The sequence below is a fragment of the Melopsittacus undulatus genome, chromosome 4 (genome assembly GCF_012275295.1).
Source record: "Melopsittacus undulatus isolate bMelUnd1 chromosome 4, bMelUnd1.mat.Z, whole genome shotgun sequence".
Lineage (NCBI taxonomy): Eukaryota > Metazoa > Chordata > Aves > Psittaciformes > Psittaculidae > Melopsittacus > Melopsittacus undulatus.
The window spans coordinates 23,447,945-23,468,261 of record NC_047530.1 but is presented as its reverse complement, the minus strand read 5'-3'; the positions used below and the strand labels follow the sequence as shown (position 1 = coordinate 23,468,261).

General features: G+C 38.4%; 1 protein-coding gene across 7 annotated transcripts in view; it reads left to right on the top strand.

Annotated features, from left to right (window-relative positions):
* The window catches only part of WDR20 (WD repeat domain 20), a 49,711-nt gene that overhangs the window by 12,316 nt on the left and 17,078 nt on the right, over nt 1–20,317 (top strand). For 6 of the 7 annotated variants that reach the window (XR_004080632.1, XR_004080631.2, XM_031049394.1 and 3 more), the window contains exon 2: nt 18,246–18,428. The exons of the other annotated variant lie outside the window; for it this stretch is intronic. Coding sequence is in view for 4 of the 6 variants with exons in the window: in XM_031049394.1 (XP_030905254.1) it covers nt 18,246–18,428 (183 nt within the window). In the remaining 2 variants the exon portion in view is untranslated. The remainder of the gene's footprint in view (nt 1–18,245; nt 18,429–20,317) is intronic. 7 annotated transcript variants of the gene reach the window in all.

The following is a 20,317-nucleotide window of genomic DNA, read 5'->3' as shown; positions in this document are numbered from 1 at the left end:
ATAAATAACAATGTGTAGAGTGGTAGAAACTCAACTTACTCCTACTACTTGTCTTGTATGTTTTTTAATATAATGAAGCTATACTGGTTATATTGTATTAATATGAATTTATACTTCTACCTGTTGAGAAGTCTGCATGAAACTGAACTTGCTCTAATTTAATAACAATGATCATACTATAGCTTGCAAATTGCAAGTAAATCAATTAAGTTTAGTCCTAATGCTGTTTCCTGAATCAGTTGGTCTTTTGGTTATTTGTTCTTTGTAGGTTTGAAGTCTCTGGTTTGTTTCGGTACTTCTGAATACCCTTAAAAAGGGAAATGTTCTACTTAAAGCTCCACTGTTAAAATTGGAAAAGATTAGGGTATTGTCAAGGGATGGCAGGTGTTGGGCTTCTTTGCCATGAAGCACACTTGTAAAGCCAACTCTTGAGTGTTACTGTATTTTGATCTTCTTAAAGTTAGAAGAAACAAAGTTTGAACAACTTCAGTGTGTGTGCATGAGGAGGAGGTAGGCAACTTGGAGATGATGCTATCATTCAGTCATGTAATGTTCCCAGTTCCATGTTTTGGGGGTCATGGAAAAGCAGTCTGTGAGCTCTAATTTAAATGAGTGTCATCTTTAACAGATATAACTTTCTAACCAGTTTTGCTTACAGAGCTGAGTCAATTTAAACAGTTTTCCAGTGAAAGTAACTTAGTAAGTGTTTAATAAGTATCCCAGCTGAGCCTGTGAACTGAATACCAATTGCTGAATTGTGCCAGAATGTGTGGTTTTACTTGAAATCTGTTTGATACTTACATACCTCTTTTCCTTATTTGGCTTTATTTCTTACATCTAGTATATATATCCTACCTTTGTTCAGCTCATCTGAATCGTGCCTCATTCAGTGTTTACAAACAGGTGAGAAAGGACTGATTAGAAGTGTAGGCAACAGTGACTAGACTGCAGGAGTGGGAGGAAATGAAAGGATCCCCTGGAGGATAAGGAATAAAGAGGAGATCAGAAAGGTAGCTATTACTTTTTTACTTCAGAGCTATGACTCTGTTATAACTTCTAGATTGTGACTATTAAGAAAGGAGTTACAGTTAATTAAACATAAATCTTAAGTGTACCTTGCAGAACGTAATTATGAAGTGTAGTTAAGGAAAGCAGTAATTGTTATGATACACTTAATTTTTTCAGTTCCTCAAAAGTGAAAAGAATAAAATGTGTGCTTCAGTGCATTACTATTTTAAAAAAGGGATATATTCTTTACATGTGGCATGTGGCAGTCTGTAAGTAGTATTGCAGCATGAACTTCATTCAGTGCCTGTGAATATTTGGTATGCTCTCTGCTATTTTGAAATCAGTTCCATATTCCTAATAGTCAAAACTTCTGCTAAAACCCATTTTACTGCTAGTGAAAGCAGGTATTTTTTTTAAGGCACACCCTTGATTGTATTTAGAGAAAAACATGCAAGAGTGCTACTGAACACACACCTGCTACCACAACAAACTCACCCCCCAAATCCAAAACCCTGAGAATTCTTAAGTGCTTCATGTTACTTTCAGTTCTAGCTTTTGAAATTCTGAGGTAATAGACTTCTTGTGTGTTCTGTTTTGCTTAAAACAAAAGTTTCCCTGCAGTGGGAAAACATTAGTGTGTAATGGACATTATATAGACAGCTTTATTTGAAGTTCAGCTGCTCAGTGTTTCTAATGTAACACTCTGGTAGTAAGGAAGAACTTATGTTCATGTCCTTGTATATACTAGGAATTTTAGATTAGTATATCAGATGTTTTAACTGAAGGAGTACTAGAACCTTAAACTCACTTTGCTCTGAAAGGGGGAGAGAATTAAAATCTTATGTTTTGATATCTTTTTACATAATTTACTGATTACCAGGACTGTGACAACTGTTGAAAGCTCAAGAGTCTCAAGTAGAGGTCTTCTAGGAGTGGTTTTGGAAACAGTACTTTAATTGGTGACGTTGGGTCAAAGAAGTAAGCACACGTACATGGTGGCAAAATTCTCTTACAAGTTGAGAGATATCAGTTTGTAATCAGAGTATTTTATAACAAGAACCAAGCTGATAGCAGAAGAGTAAGTGAAGTTAAAATTAATTAAAAAAAATACATATGGAATTTTTCCTTCAGCCAGAAAACTTTGAAAAGATGATAACCAGAGTGTAATGTTGATCACAAGCTGAGGCAGCCTGTGATACAGCTGTTGAAAGCAGGAGGAGATAAATGCAATTCAAAGATACATCAAATGAGGTTTACCAATAGAAATAAGGAAGCATCTTCAGTGTCATTGTACAAGGCATTGAAAAGATGGCTTTAATATTGTATGAAATTCTAATTGCTTGTCTTGATGGTGTTTTTCAACTCCTGCTACTAGGAGAAGATGGTGTCTAACGTAAAACTGGAAAGAGTGTGATTTTTAGTTAGCTGAGCAAAGCAATCATTATTTCTTAAAGCTGTAAACAGAAGAAGAGTAGAAAGACAGGATAGAATAAATAATATAAAACCTTCCCTAGATGTATGAGGCATTGCCAGGTCTCACATGAATCCCAGTCATGCAAAATTTACTATTCAGAAGAGTCGTGCTCTTTGACCTGCCCTCCTGTAAGCTATTGCTGATAGTTAAACTGCATAATGAAAATACTGTGGTGTGATAGGCTGCAAATTCTATGGGAAATACAGGATAGATTTCTAAGAAGAGGTAGGATGTTTCATCCAGAAGCTTCCTAAGAGCTGAGCCAGATGAACAAAATGCAGAAAATGTATTTATAGCTTTAGCAGTCCAACTATCTGTGGGGTACCCAGTGAGGCTATCTTACATGCTTTTAGATGCAGGAGAGCAAATGAACTATAAGATACTGGAGGAGCTGTAGACAGTAAAGTCCAATGAAAGGGTAAAGGTACAGCTGGCTTTGCAGATATCATGGAAAGAACACGCTATGTTTTATGGTAAAACTATCTCAGTAGTTTTGTAGGGAAGCTTCTAAGGGGTTTATTTTGTGGTTTGGGTACTCTTGAAGATGGTTCTCTGTATTGAAAGTTTTCATTTATGTAGCAGGTCAGAACTATTTCATCCTGTCTTGAACCATGAGCAGAGTAAAGAATGAGAGGTTTTCTTGAATAGTAACATGAGGTGATAGTGGCTGCATTTATGTACTGTAAAGAGGTGACCAGCCAACCCATACTTGTTAGGATTTTTTTAATCTTTTTTTTTTTAACTATATGCATTAGTGAGATTGAAAAAACTAAGCAGTAAACCCCCCCCCAGGTTTTCCTAATCTGTTTTTTTACTTATTTTTAAATTAGATTTTGATATGTTGAACTATGTTTTCTGGGAATTAGAAAAGATTTAATGCACTTAAATCAGGTGTTTTCTTATTCATGAGCCTGTATTTAGGATAAATATTTGAAGAAAGCTTCCTTCATAATGGATACTAAGAGAATCTAGCAACTGTGGCCTGGCTTTGCCCTGTTAATGTTAATCCTAGATCTTCAAGTGAGATGTTAGCCAGTTACCTGGCCCTTCTTGCAGCAGAGCAGTTTTCCACTAGGATGTAAGCTTTAATGTGTGGAAAATTTTTCTCATTCAAATGTATTCTTGAAACAAAGATTTCCTTTCTGACATAAATGTAAAGTCTTGACTCACAGCAGAGAAGATAGTATCAAATAGAGACTCTGCTGATCCAGTGTAGCTCCTTATATATTGAATATACCCTGTTCCTCAAACCTGAGTGTATTCTCTCTATTTTGTAGCTATGAAATGAAGTTTCCCAGTTATTCTCCCATGTTAAACAACAGCAAAAAACTTTTGAGGTTTGCAGTAGTTAATAAAGTGGTTCCTTCAGTATGAGAATTACTCACTTTGCTCTTCGGAATACATTAGGATTTTAATGTATCTTCGTCAATATACAACACTAAACAGTTAAACAACATTTCAAGATTAGGCTCAGGCTGCTTGGTTACCATGGCAAACACAGTAGGAAATTCATGCCAAAGTTCGGAAACTAAGATACACAAAAGAAAACTTGTAAACGGAAATAATTGTGTTGGAGGGTAAATGTAGTTGTTTATCATTTTTTAGATTCTGTTTTCTAAAGAATACTGTTTTAAAATCCTGTTTTTATCAGGCAAATCTTAATTGCCAGTTAAGGGTTTCACACAAAGCTGACAATATTCGCAAGCAGCGAAGAGTGACATTCATTGGTGGCTTGCCCTCTTAACTGTAAGGATGTTGAGTGAATAGCATAGCCTCTTGGAGACTGAAAAAAATTCCTTGATTACAGTACTTATGGTTGTAATTTATGTGCCATGTCTTGTTTAACAGGTATGACTAGGGTAATATCTATACATATATAATGATTTGTCTATATTAGTGATTATATGTGTGTTAGATCATATATAGGATCTGCATATATTTGATTTGTATGTTCATGATTATATTACATTTTTTAATGATCTGTGTATGTTTAAGATCTTGTAGTATTTAATACACTTTCCTGCAGTTGTTTGTCTCAAGGCTACTAACTGTAAGAAAGATCTGTATGTTGGTATTTTAACAGGGTGATTTCCAGTTTGATAGGTTCCCTGTTTAATCAGCTTAGCACTGTCTAGGAACACAGTATTTCATATTGCAGTCACGTCAGTATACTTGGCAAAATCTGATATTGCATGTGGCTGGTGTACAGTTTTCTATAGGTGTGTTTGCGTGTAAATCATGCAGTTATTTCTCTTTCTGAATGTAAATTAGGATACATATTTACAAGCATCTTTAAAAAAAAATCCATCTGCTCCAAAAGGGAAAGCTGATATATAGAGATGCCAATCTGTGGCTTGAAAGAGATAACACTAAAAATTTACAAAGATTGAGGTTGGAGTTGGACATTGAGATTGTGTGCACCTAGCTTAATGTATGACTTGACCTCATGCATTATGCATTGCACAGTCTGGATTGGGGATTGTATTAGATAGTTGGAGGCTAAGAGAAATCAGTTTAGGTTATAATTGAGAAACTGATTAGTTTACCTGTGCTACAAGCACAAGGTGTCTTGGGAAGGAAGGCAGGCTTGATGTGATTAAGTAGGAAGTGGTGTTAACTTGAACATGAAATGCTGGAGGTGATGGAACGAACAGTGTAGTATTAGGCTGAAATGGTGTTCAGCAGTTCCCATAAGTCTTAAGTGTTAAGAGGCTGAGCTGCAGACAAGTAGTCATGATTATATTGAATGACAGGTTAGTCTGTGCTTTTTGCTGACCTCTTTAAGAAGGACTTACTGATCACTTTATAATTAAAACAAAAGTAGAATGTGAAAAATATGGAAGATTATACTAGGGCTTAACTCAAATGAAAGTAAGAACATGGAGGACCTGGGATGAGATGAACTGTGCCAATGAGAGATGCACTAATGTTGGATAACTGAGCAGGAGTGTTTGTTCTCACTAAGCTTTTGGTGGCACATACTGGAGGAAAAAACTTGAGTCAGTTTGACACCACTACACAAAAAGAGGGTGTTGCTATAGATAACTGTTAATTGATCATTACTCAATTCCTAGCTTTTCTTTATTGTGAGAAATAGAATGAAGACTGTTAGAAGCAAGAATGGAGTAAATCGTATTGTATAAATCAGTAGATCCATCTATAAGTGTTCATCCAGGTCTTAAATTAACAAATACTATTACAAAAATGTTCAGAGAAATAGTGAAAACTGTATTAAATGAAAACTTCTGTGGAAATACTGAGGAGGATGGAAGTGCTTATTCTAGTAAGCATTATAAATGCTGTGTATGTAAGGAAAGCAAGACATCATTGTCTCTTCCTGGGAACAAGAAGGTATTTAGTAAAGTCAGAGGGGAACAAAATTCAGAACTGGTACTTTTTCCACATATTTAACTTTATCAGAATGTCTTACTTTGATCATTTGAGTTAATAATGGACAGAAAGTAGGTGTTAAAGCAAAATATGGCAATATTCACAATTCCACGCAGTAGTTAATGCAAAGAAATCTTGTAAAGAGTTCTAAAACTTCTTTAATTGCAATTTTGTTGTGGTTTAAGCCCAACTGGTAACTAAGAACCATGCAGCTGCTCACTCAATCCCTCCCTTTTTCCCCCTGCTCCTGGATGGGGGAGAAGAATCAAAAGAATGGGTTGAGATAAGAACAGTCTAATAACTAAGGTATAATACAAACCCACTCCTATTGCCACCAATAATAATAGTGATAAGGGCATTTAACAAGGGGAGAGTATAAAAAAAAACTAAGCAGTGGGAAAAGAGCAAAAACAAGCACAGGTGATGCACAATAAAGTTGCTCACCACCTGCTGACCTATACCCAGCCTGACCCAAGCAGCAATCTGAGTCTTCTGGGTAACTCACCCAAGTTTATATACTGGACATGACATGCTGTGGTGTGGAATACCCCTTTGGCTAGTTTGGGTCGAGTGTCCTGTCTCTGCTTCCTCCCAGCTTCCTGTGCCCCTCCTCACTGGTAGAGCACAAGAGACTGAAAAAGTCCTTGACTGGAGTAAGCATTACTTAGCAACAACTAGAAGCATTGATGTGTTCTCAGACTGAAGTTGAAAACACAGCACTGCACCAGCTACTAATAAGGAGAACAATAACTTAGAGCTGAACCAGGGATAAATTTAAATGTCTTTCTGGAAGAAATTTAGCATGGACAACAATCCATTAATGCAGCTAACTCCTTGAATTTACTTTTGGAACTTATTTCTGCTTATTGTTGAATAAATGGTATTGGAGCTCAAAGTCTTGGACTGTGGTTCAGTTCTGCAGTCCATGGTTATGAGATATGCATTTGCCATGACCTGTTAGATCTGTGTCTTAATTTTTAAGCCAGGGAGGGTGATACCAGTATAAAAATGTGACCCATCACCCATGGTTTATTAATAGCCGTGAGATCATTGTTTTGAACTTAAAACTGCACAGTGAGATCTCTTTCTTACATACATCCTTAAAAAGAGCTGAGTAGGGGGAGAAGAGGAGGAAGGTGTCTGCATTGCATGCAAAACATACATGCTTCTGAATAAGGTTTCTGTTGGAAAGGTTTTTATCCAGCAGACTGAGCCACTGTTAAGCCAGAATTCTGTAGACCAGCCACTGGGAAGAGAAAATAATGCTGATATCACACCACCTTTTCTCTTCCTATTAAAAAAAAAAAGGGGCAACCAATTGCTTAAACCAAAATAGAGTATCTAATTCAGTTCATGTCGTGTTGGGAGTGTGTGATACAGTGGCTATATTCAGAGTTGTTTGAGTTTAAGCAGCCTGTTTACAGATTTAGTGTGGCCAAATGCCTAACACTGAAATCAAAGTCTGTTTTTATCTGAATTGATCATGTCATTAACTGACACGCACAGTTAAGGTGAGCTTTGCAAAAGGAACTGTGAAATACTGCTTTTGCTAACTGTTCTTCAGTGCAGGTTTCTGAGTAATTATCTAGATGCTCAAGAACAAGTTCAAGTTCTTGTGCTCTTTCTGTGTTGTAGTAAAGCAGTATTGTGTGAAGAGCAATTTCAAGTATTGGAGTGCTTCTAGGGAGGAAATGGACACATGTTCTTCTGCAGGTAAAAATTGACTTAGTTAAGTATGTAGATACAAGCACCTTTTGAAAAGCTAAAATACAATGTCATGTCGTTTCCCTGAAGTTTCAATGATTTCAGTTATAGTGCCGCTTAAGATTGCTTGAGTTACTTGGAGTGCTTCCAGTCTACTTGCTGAAGTTGGTAGGCTGTTTGGTTTCTTCTGGAGATGTTAGGCTCATAGACCTCTTCAGGCTGACCAGGCTTGCTCTGGGAGAGCTGTGCTGGAGAAAGAACTCTTTGGGTCTGACGTGACTCTTTGAACAGCACGTGACACACTTAGGTAGTTTGGCCTTCTACTCAAAAGGAATATTGTCAGTATGGGTGTTACGGGTAAAATGTTACTCATTTTACCAAATTGTTATTTACTGAACCCAAATATTAAAATGGAGTTTCCGTAGTAAAAACCAGGTGATGCAGCATGAACTCATCCAGAATCACAAACTGGAGCATTCTCAGCTTAATTTAGGACTTTGTAATACAATAGACTCATTGATCATGAAATTCGTCTAGCTTGCGTTCCCAGTGTGGTCACCACCTCTATAGTTTGGGAGGTATGTAATAGAAGTGTTTAGTGATTACACATCTTTTTTTCCCCTCCTTGGGTGGTCAACCTATGAAGGAGATGTTCCCAACTATTTACAGCATCATTTGAGAGTTCTGAAGGTTTTGAATGGCCTTTGGGTACCCTTGAGACCTGCCTGCTGATTGTGATGGGGATCACCATGTTGTCACACGTACAGAGTGTGTTTATCCATGACCATTTCATCTGATCTGAAGAGTTAAGCAGAGTTGGGTTTGGGTCTTGTCTAGGGTTAGATGACAATAGGAGGATCAAGAAATTTTTCCCTGAGGCTGGACAGTCATGAGTGGCAGGGTGTGTGGGATAGTATGGGCAAGTATGAGGCCAGTGGGCCCCTCCAGTGCTTTGGAACTTCACCACTGAACAAGAGCAAAATTAGTAAAACATTTAAATGAGGTGTGTTGTTATCCTGGTCATACCAGAGAGGGACAAATCATGGCAATGTGCTGGGGCTTGGCCTATGCTTACATTCAACACTGTCCAGCACCTTCAAAGGGAAAAAAATATCTCTGAGTCTCATAATAAAAATTACGCATTTTACCAAATGAGTAATATATTGAATTGAAAATAAGTTTCTAAAGGAACAGTTTCAGTGACTTAAGACCTCTGTTGGGTTGTGACAGGTGGAGGCAGCAGCAGTGTTCTCTGCTCAGAAGATGGAAGAAGTTGTTTTTTGAGTTTTTTTTTCTTTTTTCTAAGTTGAGGGGTTCAAAACCTTGTTTGACTTTCCCTCAACCTCCCTGCCTTACAGTAGTTCAGAGGTGTTAACATTCCTGTCCTACTTTAATGCCCTTTGCCCAGTCTTACAAGGAAACAAAGAGTGAGTTGAGTCTGTATGCACCTGTCAAGTAATGGGGATTTGAAACAAAAAAGGTTTTTTCTTTTTTTGGGGAGTCTGCTGTTCTGAGTTTCTGAACTCTTAAATAAAAATGACTACTTTTTCCAGGGCTGTAGGTAGACTGGTACTTTAACGTTAGATAACCCCCAATAGGATGTGATGATCTATACTGTAAATGGACAAATATTTTGGTTTCAAGCCAACAGTTTTATAACACTGTTATACTAAGTCATAAATCAACCAGTCCTTTACATGGGTTCTTTGTGGTGTTCTTGATTTTGCCAATTGTATACCTACTGCTTCAGTGAATGTCACATAGATTAATTTCAAAACAGTGGATGCTCTTAGCTCTGTTTGAGTGCTCAGAATAATTCTGCTAGAAACAGAGTACGATTAGTGTATTGGATGTTTCAGAAACCTAAGTTGATCTTTGCCTAAATGTGGATTTATGTTCAGTTGTCTGGACGAGAGCTTTTACCATAATGTATGTGGTCATAATTGTCTCTTTATGAAAAAAATGCTGAAATCTTGTTAAGTAGTGCTTTTTTTCCTTTAAAGAGTCATGTATGCCTTCTATGGCCCTGAGTGGAAGTTAAATCTACAAGGGAGAAGATTATCAAATAGCCTTCCAAATTTACAGGCAGCTTTGCACAAAACTGATACTTAAGACTTTGTTATGGAGGAATTGTGTGGAACACTTGAAAAAATTAGGTTAAATAAAATTACGTGCTGTCCCTGTTTTTACTAACAGCAGTTCTTACACAGTATCCTAGAAACTCTTTGTCACATGCCTTAAGTGTTCCTGTTCAGCATTTAATCAAGTGCTTTGTAACTTATAAAAAACCCTTCTGCAAAGATACAGGAACCCATTTATGAGGAACTGTGTTGTTCAGTAGAGTAAATGGTCTGTTGAGTGGAAGTAAATCTTGAAATGCTTTTGTTGGCAGCAGGTATAAATGCAAATTATTTTAAACTTTAAGTGAGATTATTAAAAATATATATTAGAAAAATAGAAGATATGCCAAATTAATAATAATTGTGTCTCAAAGATTGGGATCTTAAGATGGAAATAAAAATGGCACAAATTGGCAGCTATGCTTTCTGGAGCTTTTCTAGAGAAAGCAAGCTAAAGTCTTCCAGGCAGTGTGTTAAAAGTAGCCAGTCTTGTTTTCCTGTCTGCTAATTGTTTTGCCCCAGTTTTGTAGTTTTTCATTTTCAAAGTTCATGTTGTCCAGTGCAGCTTTCATCTGTTGCTCATAGTTTCTTTTGCCTTCAGTTGGTGAGGAATAAGGGAAAGTGAATGTATATGCTTGTTCATACTTGTATGAACGTATGTGTTCTAGTTCATACTTGCCCTTGTGTAAATTTGCAGCAAATCCAGCACTAGTTGTGCTGTTATGAGTGTCAAGCTGTTGGTGCCTCAATTCATAGAGTTGAAAGATTAGCCAAATTTTAGAAGCAAAACTAAAAAGAATTTTCTTGAGGTTAACAAATGTGGCCAATCTAAAGCAGTTGCATTGCACACAGTGTTGCCAAATAAAGACCTAAAATGTCCCTAGGATTAAAGGCTTTGCAAGGCTTGGGAGACACTCAAACTAGTCTATATATACACAGAGAACACCTATTATGCAGCCATTAAAGCTAAGCACATCATTCAGGTATGGAAAAAGCTACTCTTACTTAAGAAAACATCCTTAAAGAAACCTATTGTAGATACGTGTAAATAGAGCAGTTTTACAGATGGTGACTGTTTACTGGCTTTTTATAGAATCCTAAAGAGAATTTATACTCCTTTACTTTACAAGTATTCCCTGAAGCTTTCAGACTAGTTTATAAGTCTTTTGGGGGCTTTTGAAGTGTCCCTGAATGCGTGTTCACTTGCACAGTACCTGAAAGGTTCTTGAATCTGACTCTGGAATTTACATGAGCTCTTGTCAGACATTAAATTATCTGCTGAGAAAGCTAAGGTCATTAGTCAGCAGTTTGTCAGCCGCCATGAAGTTATATTTGTAGGAGCCAGCTTATTGCAGATTGGCTCTGGCGCTGTGAACTGCAGTGAAGTGTTTTATTAGGGCTTTGTAGCTGCAGGAAGCATTGCCTGGAGTTTCTGTTGTGTGTCTCATATAAATTAAGCAGATGGTTTTTTTTCCTCTACATCAGGACTCTTTGTAGGGAAAGACACCTAACTTGTTTCTGTAGTTTTCTTCCTGCATAAAGTTCCTTTTAAACATAAGCCAGATCTATTAAGTAAGCTGGGAGTGGCCATGTTGCTGCTGTTTTGATTGTTTCTAAGCTTAAAATTTCAGGGTTATTCAGGTAGGAAGGGACCTCTGAGAGTCTCGTCTAACCTCTTGCCTAAAGCAGGGTCAGACCAGCTTGAAGCAATTGTGAAATAGCTGCAGATGATTTTATTGCTAATGTTAAGTGAGCTATATTGTATGTTTTGTATTAAAAAAAAAAGTTTGGAAATCTACTCCTTTGATAATAATGAGAGGGATTTCCAGTGTGAATATTGAAGCTGGTATTTCTGGCAGAAATACTTGTGTACAGAAAAAATAGAGCCCACCAGAAAATTCTACAAAAGTGACTAGCCTAACTCTGCTACTTGCCATATTCCTCAGCTATCTCTGACCTTCAGCTAGCTCTGCTGTAAGGAAAAGAAGACCAGCACAGACGTGGAGGAAAAATACACAAGCTGTAAGGAGTCTTATGGTCTAGTTTTCCCTGTCCTTGTTAATACAGTGAACAAGTCGGTCCTGGAAGACTGCCCTGTTCATGAGGGGATACTCGGCAAGGTACATCAGCTTTGCCTCTTTTTTTTCCAGCTAGGTTTTAAGGAGCATCTGTGAAGTTCAGTAAAGTTCACTTAGAAATCAATTCCTAGTGTTATTACTTGTGTTACTTGTATAGCATTATAACAAGCACAGCTTTCTCAAATTGTTCTGTTTTTAGACCAGGGACAGTGAAATCTCTGGGCAGCTAAGTATTGAAGACAGATCAAGCTATGGGTAATCACTTGTGAATTCCAAGCTCCAGAATTGCTGAGGAAATTGCTTTCAGAAGTACAGTGTCCTGATTCTTTGTGTCTTCTCTTTTTATTTTACAGTAGAGCTTTATGTACATAGCCAGTAATCTGCTGTTTAAGATCAATTAAGTCTCTGGACAAGACAGATTTTCTTAAGAGGATTTTCAGAAGTAAAATTTTTGTTGAATGTTTGTCCTCACTTCTAGGCTTAAAGACCTAATATTTTTTTCTCAGTCTCACAGCTATAACCCACTGAAAGCCAGTTTTCTGGCAAATGTGATATTAAATACTACTGAATATCTAAAGGGAGCATTTTGATGACTGCAGTTGAAATTATCTGAGATAAATTACTAACTATTTTCTTTTTCTGAACTTGGATGATTTGTAACTTGGAAGGAAATGTGGCATCTATGATAAATTTCATTCAACTAGAATTTGCAGAAAGGTGCAAATAAAGTTCGGAAAGAAAAGGTACAGAAAGAAGTCACATCTGTTGAGGAGGATGTTTAACTGCTGACTTTGAAATAACATGATTCACTTTGGGAAATCTTAGTATGAAAGCTCTAAGTCTTGGATCAATAGTACATAAAAAGAATGAGTCTTGGACAGGTGTTAATCTGGCTTTGATGTTAGAATTACATACAGCTATGGAACAAAGGTTATTTATGTCCATCCTAACCAGACATTTCAAACATTGGAATCTGAAAACTTAAATGATTTGCTTCAGACTTGCATAACAATATTCTTATTCTTCTTATTATATTTCCCCCATTTTCTTCCTAGTGTTTTGGTACTTAAAGTTGTGTGCATTGGGTTTTCATGGCAAGGTTTTCGTAGTGGCGAGGCTATAGGGTGGCTTCTATAAGAAGGTGCAAGAAGCTTCCCCTGTATCTGTAGAGCTAATGCCAGCGCCACTGGCCAAGGCCAAGCCCATCAGCAACAGTGGTAGCACCTCTGGGATAACAGAGTTAAGTGAGGGAAAAAGTGCACAGGAACAATTGCAGCTGGAGCAGAGATTGCTCTGTAGACCTTGATGAAGACCATGGTGGGGCAGGGTGTCCCCCTGCAACCCATGGAGGTCTCTGGTGAAGCTGATATCCACATGTAGCCCATGGAGGATCCCATGCCAGAGCAGGGGGGGATACCTGAAGAAGGCTGTGACACAGTGGGAATCCAATGCTGGAGCAGGCTCCTGCAGGACCTGTGGCTGTGTGGAAAGAGGAGTCTGTGCTGGAACAGGTTTGTTGGTAGGACTTGTGACCTCACAGGGGACCCACTCTAGAGCAGTCTGTTCCTGAAGGATTGCACCCCTTGGGAGGGACCCACGCTGGAGCAGTTAATGGAGAAGTGTCTCCTGTGGAATGGAGCCCACACTGGAGCAGGGTGAGAATGTGAGGAGTCCTCCCCCTAAGGAGGAAGTGGCAGAGACAACTTGTGATGAACTGACTGCAGTGACCCATTCCTCATCTACCTGTACCACTGTGCAGGAGAAGGCAGAGAAAATCTGGAGTCAAGTTAAACCCAGGAAGAAAGGAAGAGGAAAGGGAATTTTTTTTAAGATTGGGCTTTATTTCTCGTTATCCTATTCTGACTTGATTGGTAGTAAATTAAACTAGTTTCCCCAAGTCAAATCTGGTGTGCCCATCCATGATGGTAAACTGTTGAGTTATCTTCTCCCTGTCCTTATCTTGACCCATGAGCCTTTTGTTGTGTTTTCTCTCCCCTGTCTAGCTGAGGGCAGTGATAGAGTGGCCTTGGTGGGCACTTGGTCTCAAGTCAGGGTCAAGCTACCATGCTGTGGTTAAGATATTCTATTTGACTGCCTTTCTGCTGGAAGTAATGAATTCAGGGTAAATGTGTAAATGCTGGACTGTTAGTTGTTTGGCATTTGTTTTTTTTTTCAGTGGGGCTAATCTTGCTAAGAGAGTGTGCTGTAAGAGTTAAGTAAATAACACTAGGAAGTCCTCAAAAGAGTTACATGATTCACATTTTATTTCTAGAGTATGAATTTATGTCCTGGGTTCAGCAGTAGCAGTCATTTTTCTCCTTCTTAGTAGCTGGTGCAGTGCTGTGGTTTAACTTTCAGCCTGAGAACAGAGCTGATAACACCGATGGTTTTTTTAATTGTTGCTAAGTAATGTTTACTCTGACCAAGGACTTTGTGAGTCTCATGCTCTGCCAGGGAGGAGGGGAAGCTGGGAGGAAGCAGAGACAGGACACCTGACCCAAACTAGCCAAAGCGGTATTCCATACCACAGCACATCATGCCCGGGGAGGTAACTGGGAGTTCCCTGGAAGGGCTTGCTCTCTTCCAGGTCGGGCTCATTTCAGTGGGTGGTATCATATTCTCTTCCCTTGTTATTTCTTTTATCATAATTATTACTGGTGGTAGTAGTAGTGGTTTATGTTATGCCTTAGTTACTGGACTGTTCTTATCTCAACCCATAGTGGGAGTTACATTCTTTCGATTTTCCTCCCCATCCCTCTGGGTGGGGGGAGGAGAGAGAGAGAGACTGCAGTTGGGTTTTAAACCACGACAACTTATTGCAAAGAACTAAAAGGCAAAGTTGGTCAGTTTTTCTTCTGTAAGCATAGGGCTCTCTAGAGAGTTTAAATCTGTTCCGAGGCAGGACTCTGAAGCTGCTGATGCCCAGGGTACACAAATTTGTTCAGCTGTATCACTGACTTTAGACAAGTGTTGTGTGGAATTCCTCATGTTCTTGTTGCCTGATAACCACCATTCCTTGTTGCTGTGCCCAAGGGGTACATGAAATACTCTGTATGCTGGAAAGAAGGACTTCTGATGCAGGTATCAGTTGGCCAAGGTGCTAATACCAGAGTCTTGATCAGCTAAGATGCAGTTCAGTGGCTTCAGATTGTTATTCAAAGGGAGGCTGGTGTTTTTTCTTAGCCTTACATTAGATGCCCAATCACAGAATCCCAAGGGTTGGAAGGGACCTCGAAAGATCATCTAGTCCAACCCCCCTGCAAGAGCAGGGTAACGTAGAGTACATCACACAGGAACTTGTCCAGGCAGGCCTTGAATATCTCCAACGTAGGAGACTCCGCAACCCCCCTGGGCAACCTGTTCCAGTGCTCTGTCACTCTTACAGTAAAGAAGTTCTTCTTGATGTTCACATGGAACCTCCTATGCTCCACTTTACACCCATTGCCCCTTGTCCTATCACTGAATATCACTGAAAAAAAACTAGCTTAATCATCCTGACACCCACCCTCAGTTGTGATTACAAATTGTTGCTCTCATCATGAATTGTCCACAGTGGAGTAAGCTTCTCAAACTGGACAGGCTGAAATAGTGCTGAGTGCTTTTCAGGAGAAAATCTTATGGGAGCTGAGACAGGAAGTATGCAGCTAGCTTGCTGCCAGCTCAAGTGGAGGTGAGAGTGCCTGACATGTGTTTTTAACCTCCATGTTCAGTAACAATCCCAAGATCTTTTTGTTCTCTTTTAAAGTACATAATTCTTAGAGGGTGAGAGCTCACATCATCTTCTTCAGTAGATAGTATCACATCTTAGGATTTGGCAGTTATGGACTCAGATCTCATGTAAAATCTCTTTTCTGAGAATTGGATCTTCCATGAAATAGCTATACCAAATGGATTTAGTGGGGTGCTAATGAAAGGCTGAGTTCCAGGCACAGCTGGAACTGAGTAGCACTCTTCTTGTTCTTAGCAAAATCCAACAGCAACATTCTGCTGTGCAGAAATAAAGAAAATGTCTCCTAGTTATTGTGCTCATTGAGTCTACCGTGTCTTTCAATTAAGAGGTATCAAGACCAGTAGAGTACTTCTGTGTTTGGAGATTTGACTTATCTCCATGAGACAACTATATTTTAACTGAAAACACTAGCTGCATGTAAATAGAAGGCGGAGCATCCCTGTCAGTAGAGGCCTGGTTAATTCTGGGTTGCATTAGTTTATTTTTACTCCATTTAAGTTCAGACAGATTGTCACTGCCATCTGGTTTCCAGAGAACAGCTATAACAAGCATGGTGAAGTCTGTGCTTAGATTTAATTTATCAGAATTTCATGTCTTGCTAGATCTGTTATCACACTATTTCTGAAGACTGGGAACTTCAGTCACACCAACTTTGTCGGACAACAAAACCAAAAGTTAATGATATAAAACCTCAGTCAGACAAAAGAGCCAAGGTATAGTTCCAGTCTGAAAATAGCCACCTATTGATTCTTTGCTGCTGAAAAGGATAGGATTCAGGAGAAACACCTGAGAATATTAATGTTTTCTGGTGGCTGGGAGAGTCTGTGGTTCTCTGATTGTTCAGCATGGTTCAGGTTGAGGTCTGCTTACTTTAAAAGAGATGTGCCTTCTTAGGCATTGGGTCTTGCTGGAACCTTTGTCCAGAGGACACATCCTTGAGTCTCATAGGTTAATCTTGTTAACTCTACTTTTCTTTCTGTATGTTTCTGTAGAATGGTCTCCAGGTAGAGACGCTACCTCAGTTTTAAGAGTTAGCTCTAGATATAATTTATTTTATAATGATACAGGACAAGGGAATCTTGTACAATATAAGAGGTATCTGTGTGGCCTCTAGGACTTCAGCTTTCAGCTTCAAATTACAGATTTACATCTGTATGTGTGTGTTCCTTGGTGGTCATCTGTCTTATCCTATGATCTCCCAGCAGAGCTAGTATTCTATTTAAGTTCTCCTTGAAGAGGTATTGCTAATACTCTTCTGTCTTATAATGGATTTTTGGGCTCTGGAGAATAACTTTAATTTGCTGACTTTAGAAGTTGGAATACATCATCTCGTTTGGAGTTTTCAACCATGAAGCAGTATACTTGATTAAACTGGTTTATAATAAATGCTGCAAAACAGAAGTGCAGCTTTAATAGTGTTGTGTAAATATGCTTATTGTGAGTATATAATGGTTAAACTTACTTTGGAAATGGCTCACATGATATGATTCACTGTGTAGCTAGTTACGATTTTTCTGTATTCATTGGTCTAGTTTCTGTTTGTGTATTTCCATGCACACTGAGGATTTGCTGCTCTTTAGACCTTATCCTCAAGGGTTTCATACATTGGGGTAAGTTTCTTTTGTGTGAAGCTTTTCTTCTTCCTCCAAGAAGTTTTGTTTTGTGTATTGCTGGCGTGATTTGCTCTGACTAAAAAATACTGAAAAAGTGTATGTCAGAATTAGAATCAAGAGTCCCAAATCACAGCTACATCACAGGTCTGGAATATTGTGGAATATCTGCAGCTTTCTAATTACAGACTCTGAACCTAGTAAATAGGGATTGAAAAAAAAAATTGAACCTGATGTGTGATCTTGCATATGAAATGTGTGGGTTTTAATCTCTGGATGATGAAAGATTAGGTTGTCTTCACAAGTGATACAGGGATAAACATGGGTGACAAAACTGAAAAGGCATTTTAAATTGCTTTTCTGTTTCTTTTGATTCTTTTGACACTTTAGTGCCAGATCTTCAGTTGTTTATATTGAAGTTCCTCAGTTTTGTTAGCACTTATTTTGTCTTATTTTAGCACTGTATTTGAAGTCTGTGTTCAGTGTCAGAAGCACAATTACTTTGTAGCTTAATGGCTTAAAATGTGTTTCATAATCACAGCATCAGCATCTTGAGTCAGTGTTCCTAGCAAAATGCTCTCCTAGGATCTAGTTGATATTTTTTTTATTTGAGACCAATATCTTATGTTTGTCTGTTATAAAAGGATAGACTTACAGTACAAGAATCAGGTGATTGAAAATACAAGAATCAGGTGATTGAAAATATGCTGTTCTTAATCCAAAGTTGGTTATACTCAATATTGAGAAAGCTGGTACGAGGAAAGTAGAAGATAACTTGCCTCTGTGATGATATGCCTCTTCTCACAGGAGGAACCATCTGGGGATATATTGTCTTGAAGACTCACTGCAGCTTTTGTATTACTGAATGGTTGTCACTGGTTTGTGACAACCTGCAAAGGACAGGGGTAGGTATAGTATTTAGCGAAATTGAATAACAGGTATTGCATTATATGAAAAGATAGGCCTTTTGACAATATCTTGGGATGTCTTTGAAAAATAAAAGGTTTATTTTAAAAGTAGGATTTTGTGACTGCATAAATTACTGCTTAGTATAAACCTTATTTACAAATAGAGCTGGTTATATGCATGCATTGTGATAAACTGTTTTAACTCTGTTTGCTTTCTTTGCAGGCTGCGGACTTGAGTAAACCAATAGACAAAAGGATATACAAAGGAACACAACCTACATGCCATGACTTCAATCACTTAACAGCCACAGCAGAAAGTGTCTCTCTTCTAGTGGGCTTCTCTGCAGGCCAGGTCCAACTTATAGACCCTATTAAAAAAGAAACTAGCAAATTATTTAATGAGGAAGTAAGTAGAAATCTTAACATTGTTGCATGCAATGTGTTTGTGATATCAAAGATCCTAGCTTCTCAAAGTTCTGTAGGTGACTTTCTATATAGCTTATTGTACAGTCACCACCTTTTTCAGCTGTTTCACTGTCTTGAAGCAGCTACACAAAAAAACATTATTCATGAAGAAATCTTTTGGGGTTAAGATTAAAAATTAGGACTTCCCAGTTTGTGTAATACTGTGATTAGTGTTAATTACAGTTAACTGAGGAGAAAGAAGGTCTGCAGATCTAAATGTTGTTGCATGTGCTCTGCAGTCAGCTGTTTCTGAGGCTTCTGGTTCTGAATGAAGAAGAAAACATTTATCCCCTATTTAATTAATATTCTGGTCAACATATTTAATAAGGTGAAAATACTAATTTTTATGGGTAGGATGTTATAGCAGACACTGTCTGTATCAAGGATTCCCATAGGCTTACATGGGCAAGACTAAGATATCAAGCTGAATGCTGCATAGAAAAAGCCGAAGGCTTGTGAGGTCTTAGCCATGTGATGTTCCTGAAAGAAATTCTTCATCTACTTTTTTTTGCTGCTGTGTGGTAAGAAGATAGAAGGGGGTACCATTTGGGGTACTAATGCCTAGTTACCATGCCACTGGCTCCTGTTATCTGGTAGTACTGGCATTCCTAGAATTTTAAGTGTCTGAATCCGAACAAGGAAGGAAGTCTGGTAACTGGTACAACTTTTGACAGCACTTTCTGCAGAGGATAGCAATAGGAATTTGAGTGGGTTGGGGGAGATGATTTGTATTTTTGGGGTGTGAGGGTTTCCCTTTTGTGTTTTAATCCAGCTGCAGGTGAACTGTGGGGAGTAATAGCAAATAGCAGAGAGCTTTGGTGGCTGGTTTGTTTTTGTGGGTGTGTTTTGGTTTTGGTTGGTTGGTTTTGGGTGGGTTTTTTTTTAAGCTATTTGAAATCTGGATAAAAGCTTTGCAGATAAAGGTAAGCCTTGCTCAGCTTTCAAATTGAGCAAGCATATTTTTCCCACCTAAGAGAGATGTGTTGCCTTGCTCTGTCTTTGTGCAAAGAAGGTTGAACTATTGTTCTCAATGGGGATGTTTTATAATTAGAGCTGTCTAATTCCTCCTCAGATTTCTAAAAGTAGCTACAGCTAGATCAGAAGAGGGGTGCTTTTCTTCTTACCTAGCATTTTCCCCACCTGCTCTGTCTGCTTGTGCTGAGTGGGAAACAGTGCTGGAGAATCTCTTAATGTTGCAAAGTACTCTGGTAGAAACCTCTGCACATATAGTTGAAATGTTCATTTTAGCGTTGTCCTAACACCCTTCTGCCTGCACTACTGCACTCCCCTTTCACTCCTATTCCTCCCTCCCCCCAAAAAAAAAACAAACAACAAACCCACAATCCACCCCAAACAAAAAACCACCAAACTCACCACTGGGAGTGCTAATTTGGATGAAAACAAGTTTTGTGTAAGTACAGCTTCAACTTAATCTTGCATGGTAATAGTGCAAGTATTACAAAGTACTATAACAGCTAGAGTTTCATATCACAGAACAGTTCTCGTTCTTGTAGTTGAACTGTGGTTGGTTTGGGAAAGGCTTCTGCTGTGAAATATTTAATAAAGGTCCAGTGTGTGTTTACGTGCCTTTGTTATTTACTGTCTAGTGTCTACAGTTTAAAGAACTATACAGTCTGCAGTGCAGCTTATGGTAGTCCACAAGTGATAGAAGCATGGAAGCTGCTTCCATTCGCCACTGTTGTCTTTTCTTTCTCTGGAAGCATTACTTCCCTGTGGTGGGAATGCATCCTTTGGCAGTTTGGTGGAAAGTAAGAGAGATTATCCATTTTCTACAAAGCTAGCATAAGGATTTGTTCAGTGCTATCAAAA